Source organism: Lichenostomus cassidix, chromosome 3 (genome assembly GCF_008360975.1).
Source record: "Lichenostomus cassidix isolate B80296 chromosome 3, HeHo_3.0, whole genome shotgun sequence".
In the NCBI taxonomy this organism is placed as follows: Eukaryota; Metazoa; Chordata; class Aves; order Passeriformes; family Meliphagidae; genus Lichenostomus; species Lichenostomus cassidix.
In genome coordinates this window covers 25,667,857-25,691,949 of record NC_139483.1, presented here as the reverse complement: position 1 = coordinate 25,691,949, position 24,093 = coordinate 25,667,857, and the positions used below count along the sequence as shown (strand labels likewise).

The 24,093-nt window shown below is 37.5% G+C and overlaps 1 protein-coding gene across 4 annotated transcripts in view; it reads left to right on the top strand.

Moving 5' to 3' along the window:
• SRBD1 (S1 RNA binding domain 1) overlaps positions 1-23,861 on the top strand; it is a 126,935-nt gene extending 103,074 nt beyond the window's left edge. For 3 of the 4 annotated variants that reach the window (XM_085055002.1, XM_085055000.1, XM_085055001.1), the window contains 5 exons: positions 3,612-3,718; positions 6,731-6,907; positions 8,653-8,805; positions 19,846-20,030; positions 22,880-23,861. In XM_085055002.1, coding sequence (XP_084911128.1) covers positions 3,612-3,718; positions 6,731-6,907; positions 8,653-8,805; positions 19,846-20,030; positions 22,880-23,169 — 912 coding nt within the window. In that variant the 3' untranslated portion in view covers positions 23,170-23,861. Of the gene's footprint in view, positions 1-3,611; positions 3,719-6,730; positions 6,908-8,652; positions 8,806-19,625; positions 19,698-19,845; positions 20,031-22,879 lie in introns of those variants that run through there. The other variant, XM_085055003.1, reaches the window with a different exon arrangement.
• The last annotated feature ends 232 nt before the right edge of the window (positions 23,862-24,093 follow it).

The window sequence follows — 24,093 nt, the reverse complement described above, 5'->3', positions numbered from 1 at the left end:
TAAATTGGGAGTATTGATCCTTTTTGAGATCATCATATAAAATTTAGTCTTCTGCTTCAGATCTAGGACTGCAGTAGTGAATATTTCAACGGCAGTCATTTCTGAGTATCCTTTTAGTAAAACCTTAGTGACATAATTGGGTGGTGAATTCAAGATGATGTTTGAACATCGCACCAAAGGACATGCTCCTACTTGTTAGACATTGCTGTAATAGCACCCTGTGTGCTTGACTCTGATCTTAAAGGCTATACAGAGCAGTTCTAGCAGGGACACCCTCATGCATTGGGCTGTATTCAGAGTCAGTGCTAATATGCAAGTGATTTATTTAGGAGGATTTGCAGGGGATCAGGTGGTGCAATGATCTGCCACAGTGGTGTGTGGAGGTTGTCAAAGGCTAGGCAACATCAAGTTCTGCATAACCTCACTTTGAAAGCAGCGTGGCGTTTTGGACTTGGGCTTTACTCATGCAGGTTTTATTCTGATGCACTTAATGCAGCCGTTCAGCATTCCTGTCTTTACAAACTTGTAGGCAGTGAGGAATGTATGTGTGCTTCTAGTAGTGTCTGACTCATCTGATACCACCCCAGTGCATATAAATACCACACAGAAGTATATAATATCATGTTACCTCTGATATTTGAGAAGATGAGTGGGAAAACTAGAAAATGTACTGTATTTTAAACCTTTCTAAAGTGTAATATTTTAGAAGTATGAAGTCTTAATGATGGTATTGAGATAATAATATTTTTAAGTACTTTTAGAAACTAAATGTGTAACACTTCTTCGTGCCTTGTTTCAGTGTGAAGAGGGGTGTAAAAATTTCTTCATTATAGACAAAGGAAGCTTTGATAGTCAATAGCTGCATCTTGGGGGGCAGGTTGGCCATCTGGAAGGTTTCCTAGCTTTTACAACTTAACATCACTCACTAAATGTATCTTACTTCTGTGAGGTACTGGTAGCTTAGGGGTTGTTTTATGCATATACTCTTCTGTCCCATCTGCCTGTTCACTTTGTCTCTGCATTCACATATGTGCTGTGATGTCCATTCCAAGTCACACGACTCTTATGTGTTGGAGCAATGAAGAGCAACCTGTTTATTTTTTAATGCTGACTGTCAAACAGCAATAAAGTTAAAAAATAGAAATCATCTTTGAGAGACCTGAGAATGTTTTGTCTTCCAGGCAAGAGAAAGACAGTTAAGTTCTATAGTTTGTTTCAAGATATGTATATTGTATCTCATTAATTTTACACTAACTATTGGAATCACAAACTCAGGTCTTTAGATAAATGCCAACTTTGCATTTCAAACTGAGGATCCGTGAGTGCAGGTATGTCTTCCACTAGCAGAGGTATTTGAGGATGCTTAGCTTTTGATTGTGACATATCCTTTCCTTGATTTGTGGGGGCTGTACTTGGCTGAATTACTGTCTAGATTCACTTTCTGCAAGCTGGAAATAAAGCTTCTGCTGACTCAAGTCTCTTCCAAAGAACTCCTTAGAAAGGCTAGGCCAGATCAATGGATTTCCTTCTTTGCTACACCCTATGCTATAAGGCACTGTGGTGGCAGTGACTGTTTTGAGTCATGTAACTACATGTTGTTCCTACTGAACAATCATTGTCGTCTTAAGGATTGAGTCTGAAACTTAGGGAAGCAGCAGTCTATACTTCTTTGCCATGGACTCTCTATTCAGAGCAAAGAATAGAGAGTTTTAGAACTTTGTTTTAGAACAAAGTTTTTTTCAGAGGTGTATGAGAACTGCTACCTTTAATAGAACTTAATGTAACTTGTGAAACTGTATCATAATCAACTTGCAGTAGCCTTCCCTAAAAGCAGGACATTGTCCTTTTTGCTTTCCTTCATCACAATGAAAAAGGTTTAAGTTAGAATTTTTAACTTCCAGTGAATCTCAGATTAAACATTTAGTGAAAAACCTAGCCTGGTATTTGGCAGCTGTACTTGGCAAAGAAGAGAAGATGGTGGGTGTTGTTTCTGAACATTTTATTCTGGTTCTTGTGTTGTGTTATATAAATGCATCCTTGCATGAGTGTGCGTGTGAGCTGAAAGCCTCTAGCTCTAGTATATTATGTGGCTGATGCCAGGAGGAGGGAATATATTCCTCATTAAGAGAAGCTACATCTTCAGTAGGTCAGAAAAATGAAACATAAGGCTTCTTTTAAGGGTATGTTTTTTTTGTTTGTCTCCTTACTCAAAAAAGAAGCTATTATGTTGCAGCAGCAACACATTAGTAAGTAGAAACTGATGTTTGATCTGCCAAGTGTACAAGCAAGCTTTGTGGTTATGAGACCAAGACTATGCAAATACCAGCACTTATGCATATACATGGTGTTTTGCATGCAAAATTTATATAGGAGGAGTAATACTGGCAAAATATGAGCTTTGTGTTTGTAACTTTATTATGTATCACGTCATGAAAATGCATCACATTGCCATCACCTGAAATAGGGAGCTAGGAAATGCATTGCCTGAAGTTTTACGGCTGCTTCAGATATTAACCACTGCTTGATGAACTACCAGTGTTAGTAGGTTGGGATTGATGCTATTGGCATGTTAAATTTAACCATGAAATCTTTAAAAGATCTGAATGGCTTAGAAGGTAAAACAAAGTAATGGATGAAGTGTTTGGTGCCTTGGCTTGGATCCAGCTTGATGTCCTAAATGAATGCATCATGAAACCACAACAGATCAACCCAGATTTACATGAGTGCTGCAGAAGAGCCCTGAAGCTAAGCCAACATAGTGATTGAATTAGCTCCTGCATTTAGAGAGGCTTCTCCCTCCAGGTCAGACTTCTAAGCACTGATGGGCTTGTGTGGGGAACTCACAGTTACAGATTGAAGTATGCCTACATTTGGGAGGAAAAGAAATCTTAGAGCTTCAGAACTTTTAACTTTGACAAGTGTGACTGATTTTTCTTTTAGGGGGGAACGCTGTGAACATTTCCATTAGTGGTGCTTTGGTCAAGGACCTGCCAATCTTCCCAGAAATATCTGTTCAAAATTTGAAACATTTTGTTGCCGTGAGGTTGATAAGTACCTTATGTATTGCCCACCTTCATAAAGTACCTGGCTTTTTGTTTTAGCAAATAATCACTGTACTGTAGTGTGATGCTCATAAATAGGACAATTTTGCAAATATCTTGGTGTGCAAGTGCAAAAGTACAGCATTTGTGATCTCTTCTCTACTTTTAATAAACTGTTTTTATAGGTAAATAAATGTCAGATTAAAGACAAGGCATTGTGGATGACCAGAAACATTACTCTTTTTGAGTAATTGTATTTTTAATATAGTTTTGTTTTTACAAGATGTGGGGAAATCGTTATTAAAAAAATATAGGGACATGAAGTGTATCTTTATTCTAGAGATTTGTATCATGACAAAGGTGTTTCAAAGCTATAATGAGGACATTTTAAAAATATATTCTACAACTTATGTTTTTAACTGGTACCATCACATAAGATATTGTTAAATTCCAGCAACTATTTTACTGATGCTAGTGCATCATTTACTGATTACTTAGTGCTGTATGCCGTTCCTGTTTATGTACACTTTGGTACTTCAGTAACCAGATATCTCCATTTTTGTTTCCCAGCATGATGTATCACAGACTTTGCTCAAAGCAACTCTGGACAGTGTGGTTGAAGAGTGTGTCAGCTTTGTAGGAGTTGATATTAACATCTGCTCAGAAATACTATTAAGGTGAGTGAAACATTTTCCTATTCCAGTAATTACATGGCTCTGGATCACAGAGTCTCTGTTTAGTCTGCCATCTGACTCAAGCTCAGCTGGAGCAAATGGTTCTTGTGTTAAACTTCCAATTACATAAAAATGACACAGTAAGACAGTATTTCACTGAATCATTAAGAGTTAGGTTTTAAAGGTATGTGTGATTCTCTAGGGTAAAACTATTCTTCAGAGAAAAACAGATATTGAAAAATTTTGAGCCAACACTGCAATTTTAGAAAAATGTGATATAACTAATTTTATATTTTTACACTGAGAAAGGAATTTTCAAATGTACTTTGTTTCTTAGAAGGTATTTTTATAGATACTACTAAGTGGAACAGGTTGTAAAACTTGGGCGAGGAAAGGAGAAAAGGAAAGATTTAAGGGGAAACTTGAAAAATTTATCCCTTTTTACTGTTTTTTTTTTGTTAAGTAGTTATGCTGTATTTACTTGGAAAATTTTCTGGACTTTATTTTTCTTAGTTAAAAACTAAAAGCTCATTTTCTATTGAGTGTGCAGAATTCAGTGGTGTTTAGGTGACAGACTCTCAGAAGAGTCAAAGTGTTGCTGTCATCCTCCATGGTAGGAGGAGAAGAAAAAGAATGTCCATAATCTTTGTATTGAAAATTATATTAGGTATGAAAGTTAGGGAAAATGTATTCTTGCTAGCTCTATATTTTAATTTTTATCCCCTTAGAATAATTTTAAGAACATCTTTCCATATTTTTGAAGAGGCTCTCTTTCTATTCTTTTTAGTTTTCCACTTTCTTTCATATAATTTTTCTGTGTATCCAGCCCCTAGCCAATGTCTGATTTCTTCTGTCTTACATGCTTTCAGATTTAGATCAGCTTTTAGTAAGAAAGCAAGTGATACCTAAATGACAAATGGAGCTTTCATTCATAGAATCAGTAGACTAGAATCATAGAATATTCTGAGTCGCAAGGGACCTGTCAGGATCATCAAAGTCCAGTTCCTGCCCCTGCACAGGACCCCCCAGTAGTCACTCCATGTGCCTGAGAGCATTGTCTAAAGACTTCCTAAACTGTCAGGCTTGGTGCTCTAACCACTTCTCTGGGGAGCCTGTTCCAGCACCCAACCACTCTGTAGGTGAAGAACCTTTTCCTGATATCCAGGCTAAACCTCTCAACTCAGCTTTGAACCATTCCCTTGAGTCCTGTCACTAATTGCCACAGAGAGAGATCAGTGTCTGCTGCTCCTCTTCCCCTCATGAAGAAGTTGTAAATGCAGTGAGGTCTCCCCTCACTCTCCTCCAGGCTGAACAGACCAAGTGCCCTCAGCTGTTCCTCGTGCAGCTTCCCCTCAAGGTCCTTCACATTCCTCCTGGCCCTCCTTTGGATGCCCTTCAGGAGCTCACTGTCTTTTTTATATGCCATGAATAAAAGCTTGGCTGAGAACATGCAGGTCAGCCTTCTGCAGGCTACAGCTGTATTGTGCACTTTAGCAGGGAGCATCAGCTTGCGGTGCTACTGTTACTGCACAAAACTGTGAGTGTGGGGTAACACTGTCCGGGCATGGTTACAGGTGGTAACCATGTTGTGTAAGAATTTTGTGTTGTCTAATTAACCTGGCTTACAATGCTCAGTTGTTCAAGTCTGCTGTTCTGTGTAGATGCAGTCAATTTTCCTTCAGGCACACAGTTTATGAGATTGTCACCCTAGCTAGATTGCAGCCTGAGCAGATCTTTCTTTCTGCCTGTGGCTTCTGATGCATCAAATACACTTCTTGACGCATATTACACAGGGAAGGGATGACAGTGCTACAGTATTTGCATAACTGCTGAGTATTGTGCTTGAAAGTCTTGAGATCATCAGTGGAAAATTCTGTCAACTTGTGGTGTTCCTTGGTCAGTGTAAATAAGCTGGATTTCTCAATGTTTCTAAGAAATTTTTGAAGAAAATTCCATTCCTAATGATTAATATTCTGTCTGTGGTTATAGGTGTGTCACTCTAATTTCATTCTGAGCTTTTGCGAACTTTGGAATATTTTTTTAACTTTTGCTTGAGCATGAGAATAATGGAAAGATTTTTTTTTTATTTTTTTTCCCCTGAGATTTTATGACTCTTGCTGGTTTTGCTGGTGGCATTTTTCTAGAATCAGCCCCTGCCATTCCACAAACAGGTCACTGCTGCTGCTGACTTAAAACAGTGGCATCTGATATATAGAGCCTAGTGGGTGACATTTCCTTCTCTAGTAACGGGAGTAACTCCCCATGAGAGCTTTTTTCTCTCATGCACCACACACAGTTGTACTCACATGTACATACAGAAAATACAGAAAATGTGCAGACAACCTAGTGCTTCCTGAAGGAACCTGGCTAGCTGCTCTTGCACTTCACAGGTAAGTTCTTGGCCAGGCCCAAGAAACCTTCAAAACAAGTCATGCAGCCTGTTCCCAGCTGCTTTTTATCCCAAGAATAGCTGAGAGAAAACAAGCTTTGTGAATCAGTTAAATTGTGTGAGAAAGGCAAACTTCTCCCAGCCACTCTCCTTCTCGATAGCAGACGTGAGCCCGTCATGTTGGGGCAAGGTGTTTCAGTACCATTGGAAGAGCTGAGAGGGGGCTGTTCTGACAGGAACAATTTATCTGTTCTGAACCCTCCTCCTACACTGTTTCCTGAAGAGGGCAGCTGGGGGCAGGCCATAAGACATGACAAATTAAATTGGTATTACAGAAATAGCCAACAGATCATAAATTGCATGTCCCTGGGTTACTAGTTAGGCTTGCACAGAACCATATTGCTGTACTAAGTTTTGTTGACTTGGGTGGATTCCTTCCATAGAACTAAGAGAAGGGATTCTTTTTCAGATGATGCCTTTGGTATAGGAGTCTATTTGCTAATTTCTTAGCAGTTTTTAAGTTTTGTAAGCCAGATTTTCTATAGCAATGTGTATCCTTGTAATGGGTAGCACTAGCATTAATGACTGTTCAATGGTAATAAACGTATTTTGTAATTTTCTCGTAGACACATTGCAGGACTGAATGCTAACAGGGCTAAAAATATAATTGAATGGCGAGAGAAGAATGGACCATTTATAAACCGAGAACAGCTCAAAGAAGTTAAAGGTTTGGGTCCCAAAACTTTCCAACAATGTGCTGGCTTCATCAGATTCAATCAAGAATATATAAAGACTTTCTGCAGGTAATAGAGATTTTAACTATTTTGACTAAATTATATGAAATAGTATGGGGTGACTTTCCCCTTTTCTGCTTTGTATTCATGCTTGAGACTCAAGGAATCCTAGATCTTTGTGAAGGTGAAAGATGGCAAATTAACTTGTTGAAGTCAATGGCTGAAGATAGTTCTTCCTCTGAATAGTCTTGATTTGTTAGCCTAGTCCTCTAAGTCAGGGTTTCAATAAATATGTAAGTTTAATTAAAATTTTTGCAACTGCATTGGTAAAAGAAATTTGTCATGCAGCAGTGTTGTGATCTGAGATATTAAAACTTTAGTATTATGTTTCAGGCATAATTTAGAGATCTGTAAATTAATTGATATAATGTGGTAAAAATTAATGGAACTGCAGAACTTGATGGAGAGAGGAAGTCGAGTAGCTGCCTAGATCAAGCTGTGTCTGTGTTGTATTCCTGTGCCTAGCAAGTGTGATGTGACTGTCTTCTGTCTGAAATATGTGAGACCTTTTCCTAAGTCCAGCTTGTCAACAGTGCGTCATCCTCTTCCCTGTCATCTCATTCCCTGATTCTGTACCAAGCCTTCTGCTCTTTCAGCCATTCATAGTGCTCCTCATGACCTGAAATCCTTCCTTTCTACAACTCAAAATGTGCTTTCTAGCGCAATGTCTCTTCTCATTTCTCCTTCCAAAATAAAGAACTAAGAAAGGGCACAGTGGTAGCACCATCCCCACCCTTTTGCCACTGGCTCTTCTTAAAAAAATATTTTCCTGGGAGGCACATGCTATTTTTTAGCCAAGCCAGTGCTCAGAAGCAATACTGTGTTCCCAGTTGCTGCTGGCCGAGCAGCACATGCGTAACTTCCAGGCAGGACGTGGGCACATAGGGTCTGGCTTCCTGCCCAGGTGGAAGGTATACAGATTGCTTGCCCATCTGGCAGGGAGGCACAGGCTGCAGGCCAAATGGTGCTCACTGTAAGCACCAGAAGACCAAAGAAATTGCTTCCAAAGCTGTATATGATTGATAGGTCTTACCTTGTACGGATCTGTTCTAGTTTCTCTAGTTTATGCTGCAATACAACCAAGGAAAAAAAGGCTGATGGCTTTTTTTCTCCCCCAAATGTTCACTGGTGAAATGTGAACATTGTTTTGGGGGTTTTTTAACCTTCCTGGAACATGATTCTGATGTTAGTCAGATGCCATAAAACTTGGGAGCACTGTATAACCTGAGAAATGGATTTTGAGGCCAAAGTAAAGTTCTAACACCACTGCCTCCACAGCACTTCTTGTGGGTCCAGGTGACATAACCAGAGGCTTTTGAAATGAACTTTGAGGTTTTATTTCTATCCTTTCTAATCATGTTGATCACTTTAGAGTGCTGTATGAAATAATTTTTGTGCTTTTTACTTGAAAGTTAATAAATAGTGGTTATTTTAAGAATTGGTATGAAAAGAGGAAATTATGTCTGCTTTTCTGCCAGTAGTTGATGAGTGGAGCCCAAAATGCCAGTTCTAGTTTCAGATCAGTGTGTTCTCTTTTGTCCTCCAAAAGCAGGAACCATTTGTGATTTAGGAAACAAAAACAAAGAGGCATGAAAGGAGCATTTGCAGTAGGAGTCAGTTGATGCTTTTACTGTATCCTGAGAAATTTTTTTGAGGGAAACTTCAGGGGGAAAAAGTGGGTTGGTTTCATGTGTGGACACTGGGCCAGGATCATCTTCATTGAGAATGACATGTCCATTTTTGATTTCTGGCAGTAATAAGAAAAATGAACTTGGAAGTGGTGCACTTTTGACTAAAGCAGGTGCACTGGGTAAAAAGAAGAGTAAACCAACATCATGTGCCTTGCAACAGCCCAATCCTTTGGACCAAACTTGTATTCATCCAGAGTCTTACAACATTGCAATGAGGTGAGTGGTGGGAAAGACTTTGAACCATTGACACCATCAATTTTTAAAATTAAAGTACTGATTTTTCTGACAATAGCCTGCTCAGCTGAGACAGAAATATTTATATTAATTTGAAACTTTCACCCCCTTCTTCGAGAACAAGGTATGCTTCAGCTTTCTGTGAGCATGGGTCATTACTATGGGCCTTTAAAATTAAATTTAGATATTGCAAGATCTAATTAGGATGTATATGTGTCTAATTTTTATATACAGATATATATATGTGTGTGTATATGTATAGATACAGATATAGATTTGTTAAGTTCCCAAATATACGAATACTATGATTGCTTTACTAAGTGGCTAAAAGAAGAGAATGGTTTTTGTGTATGTCAGAAAAAAGTAATAAAGAGTCTATGTGTGCCTCTGAAATACTACAAGCTGTGATCTTCTCTGTCAGCAGCCCCGGTTGAAATTGGACTCTGCTTTTCCTCATTAGAAAACATTATCTCCTGCCATAAATGGGCACATATTTATTTTTTAAGTGATTTTTGCTGAAAGGTTTTTTCTTAAAAAGTACTGAAGCTAATTTCACCAGTAGCCAGTTGCTTTAAAATTCTTATGATCTCTGTTGAGAATATCATACCTGGACAAACAAACTCGTGCTTCCTTTTTTATAAGCAAAACCATCTTTAAATCTCAGAGGGAGGTGCTGAATTTCTGAATTCACGAAGCTTGACTTTCTTACCTAAAAAATTCATACAGGACCTTGCATTTTTAGGACACCTTCCCTTCAGTGTGTGCTCTGTTCTTTCTTGCTATGCATAGGTCTGTCTCTGTGCTTTCCTTCTGCTAGGCATGCCGTGCACTTTTGTTTCCATCCTCTCCTGGCTGCCGTTCATTCTTCTTTGTGCCCAATTCTAGGACCTGCTGTGCAATTTCTTGGTAGAGTCTATTGCAGTTGTGCAGTGTGTAGATAACTTTGGTTTCTCCTTTTCCATGACCATTTCCCTTTATTTCTTACACATCAGCATTTGTTACAAAGTCTCCACCTTGTGTAGCTACAGAAAAAAAGTCAGTCAAGGTCCTGATCTTATTGATCTTACATTTGGTGCATGGTTTATAGGGTGTGCAGCTTGGTCATCCCAATTGGAGATAGTTCAATGTCAGTGAGTCAATGTGAAAAAAGGTAGTTATTAAAAATTATTTCGATTTTCAATATTGAATTTCATTCAATTTAAATTTGAAGTAACTGGGTTTTAGTTTTTAGCTTTCCAGCCCTGGTGCATTAACAAAATAATCATAAAGTGGTCATAGTGTTACCAACCTTGGTTAAAGCCTGATGTGGAAGGATTGCTTTAGGGAGCAGAAAAGTATATCCAGTTAATGGTGGAATATTGCAGTAATTTCCCTGCATACAATATTTTCACAAAGGTTGGTCAGAAAATAAAGAATTGTGACTTTGTTTCCAGAGCAGCACAGGTTACTTTTATATCTGAAGTGTTGAGTGGGATTATTATTGCAATGGGTAGAACAAATATTCACATACAGCTAAAATTCTGGAGACAATTTTTGTAGATGTCACAGATCATATAATTGTGACTTTAAATTTGACTGGGACCCCACCACTAGCACTGTTTTTTAAAAAAATTGAATAAAAAAAGGTAATAAGCATGACTTACATCTCAACCAAGTCAGTGGCTGTAGTCCCAGGCTTATGCATGTTTCAGCAAGGCTGACATCTATTGCACAGGCAGCACTGCTTAGGAGGTACCTTGCTGAGTCTTAAAATGTGCTTAGCTTCAAACTCAGATTTCCAGAGCTTCTAAGCCAATGCAGAAGTGTTATATGGCTGAAGACCAGTATTAATTTATCTCATCATCTCTCTTTGGCTAGTGCAAGTATTTTACAGTAGATTTCCATCACTGCCATTTTCTCTTCTCTGTTTCTCACCAAACACTTTGCCTTCCTGGACTGAATTTTCAGATGAGGTATTTAGATCCAAATGCATGTTATAGATATTGTACCATACAGGATTTTGTTGTGAGGGTTTTTTTTTTTTGTTGTTTTTTAATGCAAAAGAATGTAAACTGATTACAAACGAGATATAAAACAACAATTACAATATCTGCTAATGAAACACCAAAACTAATAAGCATAGCATCTTTCTGTGTAACTAACTGAATCAGTCTTTTCTGCACGCTTTGGGCTCTTTCTTTGTTGTCTTACTTACATTTATAGTACCTCTACACATAGTATGATGAGGAGGGGGGAAAAGACTCCATGTGCTTTCTGTGAATGTACTCTATGTACACCAGTATTTGTATTTTTCTTTTTATTGTAATCAAAAGATAGTTTCCTTGAAAGCTTGTTAAATAAAAGGGTGCTAACTTTTATGGTATAGATTGTATGCATGTGCAGCAACTTGATGTGACAAAATGATGTGGGGAATGGGGCAAACATGTTTAATGTTTTTTCATGGCAAATAGCTGTTTTGAAAAAAGAAAATAGAGCTCTGCAGCAAACTGACAAAAGCCAAGAAGTGTAGTATTAAAAATTGCCACTGGTGACATAAGGGCTAAATATAAACCAGACATCCTCCCCTCAAGCAACTAATGCTATGATTAAGCAATGATTATATATTTAAAATTACTTCAAAAAAAGCATATGAGCTGCTAAGCTTCTCAGAACTTATGAAAACAGTTTTCCAAGCCTTTTTTCCTGTCTAAGTATGAATTAAGAAGAAAATTTTACTAGGAATTCAGACTGCATGGAGGGTTCAGTCCAAAGCTTATCGGGGCTGTTGGCAAGTTTTGCTGACAGGCAGTAGATGGGACTGGGCTTGTAATTCCCATTTGCTGGGCCTACAATCATGAGAAAGCTTTTGAGAGCCTGCAGATCAAATCATGTTCATGGTGTTGGTTGGAGGTGTCTTATGGAAGTCAACCAATATCTGAAGGTCTTTCTAGAATGTTGAAATTAAATTAGGTTAAAACGTAATTGGTGATTCATATAGCTTAAAATTAAATGCATGAGAAAAATTGAAACTGTTAGATGTAGATTATAATTGGTATTTAATAATAAGATTTATAAAAAAATACATCTTCATGAGTTCTGTGGCTTTAGTGCTACCAACGTATTTCTTTTTTTTCTGTGCTCACACTGAGCTTTGTCAGGGAGTGTGTCAAGTTCACAGGTGAATCTGTGCTGCAAAAGGGCAGAATTGTCTTGAATATGACCAGATTTGATCAAAAATACGGCATTACATTACATTACATTACCTCTTACCACAAAAATTTAAATGTATAGAATAGCTGCTACATAAATGAGTCATAAAGGCTTCCTCATGCAATGTCTACCACATCTTGCTATGAGAAAGTAGTTTCTGAAAGTTTTATTGGATTAAAAGTGTTCATGGAAAATTGCATTTATTTTTAAATGAAATAAGATGGTGATTTTTATCCACTGCTTATAGCCAAATTACCCAAAGGCAGCAATCTACATTGCAGATTTATGACATGCAAAATTATCAGTTTTTAAAACAATATTTTTGAGGGATAGAAATTTACCAAAATTTGAAACCACTTATTTTCTTTTTCAGGACTATTTTGTAGATTGAAAAGTCAATCCATTAAAGAAAAATATGGTTAAAAGAATTACTCCCAAGTGGTGACTTTGGTTGCCAAACTTCATGCTGGAGCCAATTTTTAGGGCTGATTTAAAAAGCCCTGAAAAATAGGGTTTTTATAATGGAAACGCTGATGTAATCTTTACTACAGTGGCACAAATGGTGCTGGTATGATTGATTTATGGCATTTAAGCATCTTAACTTAAAATCTGTACAATTTCTGTAAAATAATTGGAAAATATCCTACTGGTGATTTAACATGCTCTGCAGAAGACGAAAACATTTTTGTTCATGGTTTCCACACTGTCAAAGCTTGGCTTTGTCATGTGCAGTGATCAAGCTTACAAACACTTCTAAATATTATGAATCAGAATTTCCAAAAAGTTAAATAAAAACCTCAAATCTTTATAGACAGCCTGTTTTCCTGCAAAGCAGAATGGTGCTTTAAGTTTCTCAAAAGTCTATATGTGAAAACCAGTTTATAGTGGCAGAATCTTCTACATACAATTAATACAATATGTAGAGCATAACCAATTTCTTGGTATGTATTGTTAAAGAATTGATAGGAAAACCAAGGAAACATTTAGGAAGTCCCCAAAAGTTGCAGCCACGTTGTGCTTATGAACCAAAATGTTGGAAAGAAAATGCAATGTTTTTCCTTTGTTCTGTCAGTCTGCTGGGTGCAGTTGGTTTCATGTGACTGAATTTATACATTTCCTGGATTTTTTATTTAAATCTCATTAAAATGCTTTTTGGGAAAGGTTGGCACTCAGAATATGTATTTGCTGGTCAGGGATTGCAGCATCTGGCAGACAGGTTGTATTTTAGCCTGACTTAGAAATACAGAATTTTGCCATTATAAAAGATCTAAAGCTGTGATTTAGAATAACAAAGGTGAGGATCTTGCTTGGCTAGTTACCCAAGTTTAGGACCTTTCCTGGTAGAGGCCAGTCCTGCTCACTGTGGTTGGTTACGCCTTAAGACAAGTTTTTGACATACTGAGCAGAGTCACTTTCAGTGAAGATTCCTGTCTTGCCATTCTTTGTGTATGGATAACGCTGCTTGATATCTTCAGAAGGAATTCAAAATCCCAAGAGAGTTCAGCAAGCAATTGTTCATGTGCTTTTTCTTCACTGAAGATAAACACTCTGACTTAGCGCTCATTTCAGCAAGGCGTTTGTGTTGGTAACAATTTACATTCCGTTGTAGGCTGATCAATCATATTTCAAATATCCCTGGTGTTTCTTGTATTCTGCATAAGCAGATGTATTAGCTGATGCATAATATCTCATTTGCTGGCTTTGAAGGCAAGTACTGGCACGTAAGAGAATGCAGAAGGAAAACTGTTTATGAGGCCACCAAAAGAGAGATCTTCCTCTCCTGCCCTTTTTGTCTCTACGCTCATCCTGTGATGGTATTTCCAGCTCTCTGTCAGGCTTGCTTGCCTCTGTCCAGGTCCCCTTAAGCTGTCACTGAACAACTGACATAATGCTTAAGGGGAGTAGAAATCAGGGAAGGAACTATTACTTAGTATGGTATTTGAGCAATGAAAACTAATCATTGTATTCTGTTTAATAATGCGGTCTACTTGTGAATATTTTTACAGAGGATAGGAGTTGCTACTGTGGTAGGAGGCCTTTCTGTATAAAGTCATCAGAAATATCTTTTGTCCTCTTGAATGAGACTGTACTTGCATGTACACATGTGTGTGGGTACTTGTGTTATTTAATGTGCAGAGTAATATTTAATACAGTCTTAAGTTTTGACGGTTTTTTTAAAGAAACTTAAAATTAAACTCAGTCAATTAATGAACCTTTATGACTATTTCCAAAAGGAAATGTCCAACCCTAATTGAGGAGAATACTTGCAGAATTGTGTCCACTAAGTATTATAAATAACTGTTCATATTCATCACTTCAGAAGACCAGTTCATTCACAGGTTTTAATGCTAACTTAGCTGGATGTTGAAAGGTATCTTGTCAGTAAACAGAAGAGCAGAAAAGGCTTTCACTGCCAATTGCCATCCAATAAAGGCATTTTAAAACTTTAATGTGTTGTAAAATACAGTTAACAAGAATGATTAGAAGAACTTGGAAGTAATGGAGAAATATGCTCTGTTTACACTGTAAATACCAGACCCATAAATCAAATGGTATTTTAATTTGTTGAAATTTTTGGAACTTACATAACTTCCCACTTGTTGCATTTAGGGAAAAAATATTGGACAAAAACGTCCCACAAAACCTTTTTAATGTAATTATCTCCTTTATATGTAGTACTAGTTCTTTGTGGATAACTAGTCCTGTTTCACAATTTTGTATCTCGGGTTCCCTCCAGTTATGTGATATATCAGTAGTCATGAGAACAGCCAACAGCAGTGTGCCTAATGGTATAGGAGGAAAGTGGCTACGCTGCAGTGGAACTGTGTCTGAATTTCTTTTCTCATTTAGAAACTCATCGTTTCTTAGCATCCATATGTTCAAAATGTCATAAACTGAGTGCTTTCTGCATGCAGTCAAATAATCTATAATTCTAATAATTTATGCATTTGAAGAAAAACATACTGATTAAATAACCTTGTCTGGCTAAACCACAGAAGTAGTTTTAGATGTATTTGAAACTTTGGCTTTCAGTGTCCAGCAATTAATTACAGACAGTAATTCTCAAATACTGTTTGATACATAGTCTGTATCAGTAGTCAAAAACTGAGGATCCTTATCACTGGTGGGAACAAGAGCAGTCAACATCTGCATTATACAAATACTGCTTTTGCACTTCAAAACATTACTAAAACATAAATGTCTGCATAATTTAAGTTTGTTGCTGTCATAAATGTACGTTTTACCTAACAAAGCACAAGCTAATGCAGAGTTGTTTTGTTTTCAGAGTGATTATGTTGCTTTACCATTAATTCATGTGTGCACTGTGACAAGATGTAATGGTGTATCATGTTGCTTTAATGTAATGAATCCACTACTCCCAGCTCTTAAGTCGAGTTGCTGGAAATGATTACATAAAACAGAAATGACTGTGACTAAAGCCCTTGCAAAGCTTTAGAACTCCTGCACATTATAAGAAACTTTACAGGGGGTGGTTAGAGTAACTTCTTAAAAATTTACTGTAGGCTTCCCCTGGTAACACTTTTACTCTTTTCTGACTGTTTTTTTGCATTCCAATGAAATTTGCATTATCTTTTAAGCATTGCAAGGGCCGTGCTATAATTTTATGCAGATGTGTATGTTAAGTGAACATGATGTGCTTATTTGTTACATTTATGCTACTTTTTTCTTTCTTTATCTGGGTAAGATGGATGAAATTATGTATTAAATAAAAACATTGGCCATATATCCATGACCATTCTCTGCAGTCCTGTAATACTGCAATGATTGCTTTTAAAACTAAGGTGGTTGCAAAGGTTTCTGAGTATTCTCTCAATCTCAAAACCATAAAGCTCAAAGTTCTAAACTGTTTAAATTTCACCCTGTTCTTCCTAAGACTCTAGCAGCTTTTATCTGAGTTAATATACATGAGCAGAAAGTTCACCATTCATTCAGATACTCAACATTTGAGGAAGTAAGGATAATATATCTTACAAGAATGTCCTCACTTCAGAAAAAAAGTTTCATCTTCCCCATGTATGTTAACTGTTCTTTGGGTTTTGTCTTTCTAGTAGATAAACATAGCACTTGAGCTACTGCAATGTATTATTTATTTCACATATGTAGCCAGGAAAATACTTAAAGGGCTTTCATTTTTGCACAGATCATTCATGTTCTTATGATGTGCAGCTGGAGCTGTCATTTACAAATTGTGTGAGTGAGATATTTCAAGGATTGTAGTGAGACAGTTTAACATTAAGAAGATCAAGATACTTAAATTAAGGGAAACTTCTTTTTTCCCCTGTGGCCATATCCCAGAGTTACTACCAACTATGGTTTGGGGGTTTTTTTCCTGACCTTGAAATAACTGTTGAAGGAAGTTGTTGGATTGCTTTTTTAATAAAGAAAAATTTAGCCTTGTTCTTAGCAATGACATTTAAAAATAGAAATTATCAATATAATGCACCACTGTTCAGTCAGAGACTTGTGCTTTGTATTGATTTTTTTAATTTTTTTATTCCAAGTGTCCTCAGGCTATGTTCATTTGATAATATATATAATATACAATAAAATATATAATATACATTAAATGTATAACTAGATTCAATGGTATTTCTAAAAATAACTGCATCTGCAATCACTAAGAAGTCACTTTAATTTGGAAATACTATAATACATAGGTTTTACCTAAACCTATCCTAAAAAGGTGAGAATTTCCAAAATAAAATAATACTGTTTCTTGTGAGAAAATTTCTTCTGTGTGTGTGTGCATGCTGGGCTTTGTTACAGTGTTCTCTTTTGCCTGTGATATATAACTCCTAATTCTGAAACATTGTTAACAAAATGCCTGATTTTTAGAACATTAAAACTCTGTAGAATTCGGTGGGACTTGTCATGTACTTAAACTTGGGCACATGTTTAAGCATCATCTTCAGATGGAGCCAAAATTTTACTGTGAGCAGTAACCACGTTAATAAGTTATTTGCACAACTGTAATTGATGACATAGGACCCAAACCTACCACCCTTGCCTAGGTGAGGAATACTTTTTAATTTCAAATAAATGCTTTGGGATGTCTGGAGGGAGGCAGTTGCAGGGGAAGGAGCAGGGGGCAAAATACCTTTCATGAATAGAAATTGAAGGCTCAGGCACCTGGGTTGTGTCCTGTTTCGGGCTGTTTTTCTTTCCCACAGTGTGCATGGAACACCATTCACTCTGATTGCATTATTCAAACCTTTGACAGATTTGTATGTAACTGGATTTTTTAATATTCACTGGTGGCTGTTTGGTGTGGTTGCACTTATTAGTGGTGAAACATACCCTGTTATCAATTTATGAAATCAATGCACTTCTGTGAAATTCTAATGGTGAGAAAACGTACTCCAGCCGAGTTTCCATTTGAAGTGAAGTAAAGCCAAGTACGTGAATGTCAGCAAACTTGTTTATGGGGGTGGGTGGTAAAGCATACATTATTTAGAAGGTTGAGTCATGGGGCTGGTCGGGTTTGTCATGTTACATCTGGCATGTCAGTCAAAGCTGGGGCAGCTGCTGCCTGTCACTAGTGCTCTGCTGGGGCATTGTCCAGCCACCAGTGTGAGCAGCCAGCAGCCCCCAGCAGCCTGGGGAGCAGCACATCACCTGGCCTAGGCTCATTGTCAGTGTTAGCAGTGCAACCACTTTTGGTGCTCCTTTGAGACCAAAAGAAGGTGGTTTCCTTTCACAGAACATCTGATATTTTTGATGTCTGTTATTAGAGAAAAGAGTAAGACTGGTGAGGTTTGTTAGTTTACAGAAAAAAAAATTGCACTTGATATTATAAAGCATTTTGCATCTGTTTTGTTATATACATTGCTTCTAAACCACCTTAAACTACTTTAAAGTGATGTCCAAAGTCGAAACACAGTCAAAGCAAAATTCAGTAAATCCTGAGAACAGCATTATCCACTGAATCCTTATTAATTTTCATCATATATTGCCATGTGAAAGATGTGTATGCACTAAAAGAATTAGAGAAAATTATAGTATCACTACTAAGGGCAAATCTGTCTTTGAGTTACCAGTACACTTAAATCACTATGCTTATACTTGAATTCAGTAAAGAAGTGGAAGTCCTGACAGCCAGTTGTAACAGATGTCCTCCTTCAGCAAAATTAACAGACATTTTAAAGTGAAACTTTGCCCTTATGGTCAAAGATGAATTTTGTGATTTACTGAAAGTCAGATATTGTTTTAATTATGTCTCTTTGATTTATATTTTCTCAAAAAGAAATCTAATTTTGTATTTCAGTCCATATAACTTTCTATTGCTCACCACCTGAACCACCATACTAACCAATCTCAGTTGGGTTCCATGGGTTAAAAAAGAGGAAACAACAAAACAAAACAAACTAATCCACTGGATCTCCTGACAAAATAAATGCTAGCCTCAGGTTTTGATAAAAGCACATCATGTATTTTGGGGAGGTGAGGGAAAGAAGGTTGAGTACCAAGGGCTTATGCTTTCTTTTATAGAGCTGGAATGTCTCCTCCCAAGTTCAGGGCATGAACTTGCTGGTCAACTCTTCTTTTATGACTTGTAATTTACACCTGTTGTGAGGCAGGATAAGGAGAGGAAAGAGGGATCTCTTTTAGGAATTTGGAAAGAATGTTTACTCAAACTCTGGAGGACAGGGACAATTCTACCTGTCTGCTGTGGTAGAGGACATGCAAAAAAAACCCATGTTCATGCTTCCAACAATAAAGGGCATGATAAAGCAGAGTAGAAGAGGCTTATTCATGGTGAGATGCAGATCAGGGCAGCAGGACAGATAACTGATATGTCTTACTGATAAAAGAACAAATTGCTTTATTTAGTACAATTTATCTCAGCTTCTGTGAGCTGCATCCTCATTTTCATTGGTTTATATCCATTAAAGTATTGCTGTGCATTTTGAAGTCCTTCAGTGAAATAAGGACATTTTTTCAGTGATAAATAAACATTGTCTAAGGCATCGCTGCTGATAAGGAGTCTGCATGTGAATTTGTCTTCTTGTGTCTGTTCTTCTCAACACATGTACCAGCATTGCTAAACTAGAAACTTCAGTAATTGTGTTTTGGTTTTTGGTTTTTTGGTTGTTTTTTTTTTTTAATTTATAAAAAGGACATCACTTGTCAATAAATAATTATTTTTAAGTATTTCTTTTCAGCTTTTTTGATGCCAGTTCAAATTTCTCAGTCTGCAATGTATGTATGTATGTGACAATACGGGAAGATAAGGGTGTTTGTGTTGTGTGACTACTTGGACTTAATGATTACCTAGTGCCTGAAAATCTAATTGTTCTTACTCATGAAGTTCACAGACAAGAGAAGTATTTCATGCAAAGTTTTGCTTAAGTTGGGTTAAAGATTCTTCATATTAATTTAATATTTTGAATTTTCATTGTTGCTTAACTAAATTGCCGTTCATCTTAATTTGAATGACAGTGACAATTACAATAACAGTGTTATAGACCTCTCACTGATTTCTAGGGAACTTTCATGGTAAAAGACATCTTTCAGTTATGAGGAAATTCAGTTTTATTGTGAGATAAAATCATTGGTGAGAAGAGATTTGCATTTTAATATTTTGCTTCCAGTTTTGCAGTCTGTTCCAGAAAATACACATATACAGATAGACTCTAAGATTCTATTTATGTGTCAGAACAGAGGTGAGTGGAGAGGATATACACTTGGGAAATTGTTCATATTTTTTTATCAGAGGTATTGTTCATGCGTCAATGAAAAAGTAATAGAGCAAAGGTTCAGTTCCCACTAAAGGATGTTACAAATCTTTCTATCTTTGTTTGAACTTCCTAGCTTTTTATCTCTCGTTGGAGGAAATGCAAATGACATAGGAAAACCAGATATGCAGCAAAAAGTAAATGCGGTAATTCAAAAGGAAGGACTGGAAGGCACAGCCAAAAGTCTCAATACCACTGTGCACACACTGCAGCTGATCATTGATGGCCTCACTCAGCCTGAAGGCTATGACATCCGAACAGGTAAACCTCTGTTTGGAAGGTTGTAATCTCAGTTTGCTTGTTCTACATATCTGTTTTAAACCAGCACATTTCCTTCTGAAATCAGTACTGGATTTTCATGGCCATGTAACTCCATTTCTTTCCTCAGTCAGGGTAAAGGCTATATCGCAGTCAGATGTTTCTTTCCAGTTGGGTAGGTAAGGAGTATGAATCCTGTCTTAAATCACTGCATTTTCAGCTATAGGAAAGGGAGTTATATGGCTGTTAACAAATGAAATAGTTTCAATATGCTGACTCTACTAATTGAATCTGTGTTGGCCCTCCGTCACAGAGGGGAATGCTGAGACCCAGTAGTAATAAAGTTCTGTGGAGCAGCAGTGTATAGTTCTGCCCTTTTATTGTGCTGGTTTCTTGGAGACCAGTGTAACTGAAGCACGTGGCTATGACGTACCCTGGTTAAAACCTGCGGTGCTACTGAATAGTTCGAGGTAGAGGGAAAGAAAGATGAGGTAAGCAATTAAGGAAAACATCTGGAGATGCTGGTGTGTAATGAAGCTTACAGCTGGATTCTCTTACAACCATAAGAGCTAAAGGTAGACAGCAAAGATGCAGATTTGTAATAACAAATAATAAACCTATGTGTAAGAATTGACTCCGTGGGGTTTAGTTATGGGGGTAAAAATAGGGACAAGATCTCTAAAGATGAGTTTTAGAACATGAAGGTTTATTGCGAAATAGAGTGGGGGTGAGAGGCCTGCTGAGTCGCAAGACGCGACTCCAAGCAGGCCAGCAGAGAGGGGAGAGAGAGAGAGAGAGAGAGCAGAAAGAAGAGAGCTAAAAAGAGAGCGATTTGCCGTTTACAATACAATAAATTGTCTTCTCTGTTGAATATTCAACTCTTCTTTAACCAATCTAAGACAAACTACAAGTCTTACAGCATTTACATACAGCCTATAAGAATCGTCCCATTACCATATGGGGTCATGTTTCTGACCCTTGGACTTGCCTGGGCAGAGGGCATTGTTCTATCAAGAGGGGGCATTACCTGCCCTGGTCATGCCATTGTTCTCTTAGTTACTCTACAACTCAAATCTTGTTTTCATTTTAATCTCGCTCATATTTCCCATATTCTCATCATCTTTTGCAAGGCTATCATATCTGTAAGGCCTTCCTATTTCATCTCCCCCAACACCTATGCTTTAGAAAAGCCAAACAAACATTCTTGTCCCATGTTTTTTGTTCATTAATAGTTCCTGTGCTTATTTTTTAAATATTCCCCACTAGTGATCTTGAATATGTATATTTTCTTTGTCTCAATTTGCTCTGGTAATCTCACACCTAAACTACAGTCAGATAGACTATGAACATAGGAAGACATAAAAGCAAAAGAGAGACTCTTCAGTGGAAATATTCATATTCTGCTAATCTAGGACATTCAGTATTATTTTAGACAGACTCTGTGACTGGACTAGGCAGCCTAGCGACCTTATGGAGCTGTATGAGTTTCTCCATCATGAGTCCTTCCCATGGGCTGCAATTCTTCATGAACTGCTCCGATATGGGTCTCGTCCATGGAGTGAAGTCCTTTAGAAGCAGACTTTCATTGTTCCCTAATGGGGCACAAGTCCTGCCAGAAAACCTGCTCCAGTGTGGGCTTCCCACAGGATCGCAGCCTTCTTCTGGCATCCACCTGTTCTGGTGTAAGACCCTCCATGGGCTGCAGGGGAATCTCAGCTGTGGCACCTGGAGCTCCTCTTCCTCCTTCCCTTGGCGTCTGCAGAGCTGTTTCTCTCAATTGCTGAAATTGCTGTTGCACAGGGATTTTTTTTTCTCTTTGAAATGTTGTCCTAGAGGCACTTAACACCATTGTTGATGGGCTCAGCCTTGGCCACCAGTGGAGCTATTTGACTCAGGCAAAGCTGCTAGCAGCTTCTAACAGAAGCCACCATTCACAGTAGCTCCCACACACACACACCTACCAAAGCATTGCCATGCAAAGCCAATACAGATCCACAGACTGATTAAATTCCAGTACATTTTAGCTATAAGCTTGTTCAGGCTGAGTTTTATTTCTCAAAAGCGAACAGAGAAAAATGATTGCAATTCTGGTTTGGAGATGTTCCCTGTGGAAAATCTCAGTCCTTACTATATCTTGGAAAGGTCAAACAATGGTAGGAAAAGGTTGAGGGGCAGTTGTTGGAATGGCTCAGAAGGGTTTTCTGCAGAAGCAGAAATTGGTAGAGAAATAAAAGAGTTAAAAAAACCTATCTGTGCCCTTAACTGCAAGATTTGAACATTAATATCCCGATATATTACCTGCTTATGATGATGCCTGTGTAATTTTCAAGCTGTCTGGGCAAAGCAGTGCTTGATGAAGATCATGTAATGTCATGGTGCAGGTGAACAGCAAGCCTGAGAACAGTGCATTACTGAATTTTCTTTTAGTGTGTGATGAGACTGAGTATTCACCTTCCTGTGTAGAAATTTCTAGAGGAGTAGAATTTTGTGTATAATCAATGTAGCTCAAGACTCACCTCAAGTATTTTCTCCCTAGATCTGGGAAAATTTAAAGCATTTTTCACTGGCTACTATACAAGACACTTCTAGTCCCCTCATGATAGTTTTATAACACAAAATTCACTGTACTCATTACTTCACTAATCAAAGTCTTTTAAAGTGATTCATAAAACATAAGAAACAAGTTGTGTACACAGATGGGTCTTTATTTTAAAAATGTACTGAAAACAGTATTTGGGACCTAAGAGCTACCTTTGGATGACTTATTAATTAGAAACAATCACCTGGAAACAACTCTTTCTGAAATCCTTTTCCTCCAGAGACTTATTTGTGTTTCTTGTTTCTTATAACAGATTTTGATAAACCTGACTTCAAGAGAAGCGTAGTCTGCTTTGAAGACTTAACAGTTGGTGCTGTTTTGACTGGAAAAGTTGAAAATGCAACGCCATTTGGAGTTTTCGTTGATATTGGTGTGGGAAAAGCAGGTTTGATTCCGGTGCGAAACATAACAGAAGCAAAACTTTCTAAAGTGAAGAAGAGAAGAAGCCTGGGCCTAGGTCCTGGAGAAAGAGTGGAAGTTAAAGTGCTTAATGTTGATATTTCTCGACTGAGGATAACATTGGATCTTATTCGTGTTTTATGAGAGGGGTTTCAGTGATTGAGCCTTGACTTCAAAGGCTAAGTAATGTCAGCAAGGTTGTAGAGACTCAGGCAATTTAATGAGTGCTTAGAATGAACACATTTTGAAACCTTCAGCGCCTTGATTTTTTTAACTTTTTATTCTAATTTAACAATTTTTCCACATTTCTTGAATCCTTTCTGTTAATAATTGTTGGAACAGTATTTTGGATTACCTCCAAGCAACCTTGTTATTTTGTCTGCAGAGCAAATCAAATTCCAGTGGGCTGAGAGACAGATCTCTTATCTGTTGTCTGTGAAAGATTTGCTGTCTTAATCTTTAGTTAGTACTACACGAGCAGACACATCTCTAGCTCCGCTTCAGTTTGCGTGTTTTCTGGTTGACAGTATAAAAGAGGGCTCCTAGTTGTAGAAAAAAAAGTGATCTTTTTAAGTTAAGTGGTAACGACGTTGCTTCAGAAGTAGACTGAGGAAAAAGTATCTGCTAAAACTGTTGATGGTTCAGAAATGGTGACCTTTAATTTATTTGACCAACATTAGTAGAAATCCTATTTACCTGTATTATTTTTACTTGTTCAGTCATCATGGATTAACACAGCTGGATGTACCTTGCAGTTTAAGGGACTTCAAAAGGTGTCAAAAGACGTTTATGTTGTTCTGTACCTCTGCAAAATAAAAACATTTCTGTCCCTATTTTCTCAGTGTACTGGTTCTACAAGTGATTTAACAATTCTAGTTGTCTTTCTTTCCACTACATGCTTAATCAGTAATACTTCATCTTAAGGACTTCTATTTTAATAAGAATACTCACTCTTTTCTGCTGGGAGTGCCTAGCACAGGAGGTTGGTTTGTTCTTACTAGAGACTTTTTGGTTTTGTGGTATTCTGGTGGTGTTTGAAAGGGTTTACCTCTTGGTCCAATCTTGCAA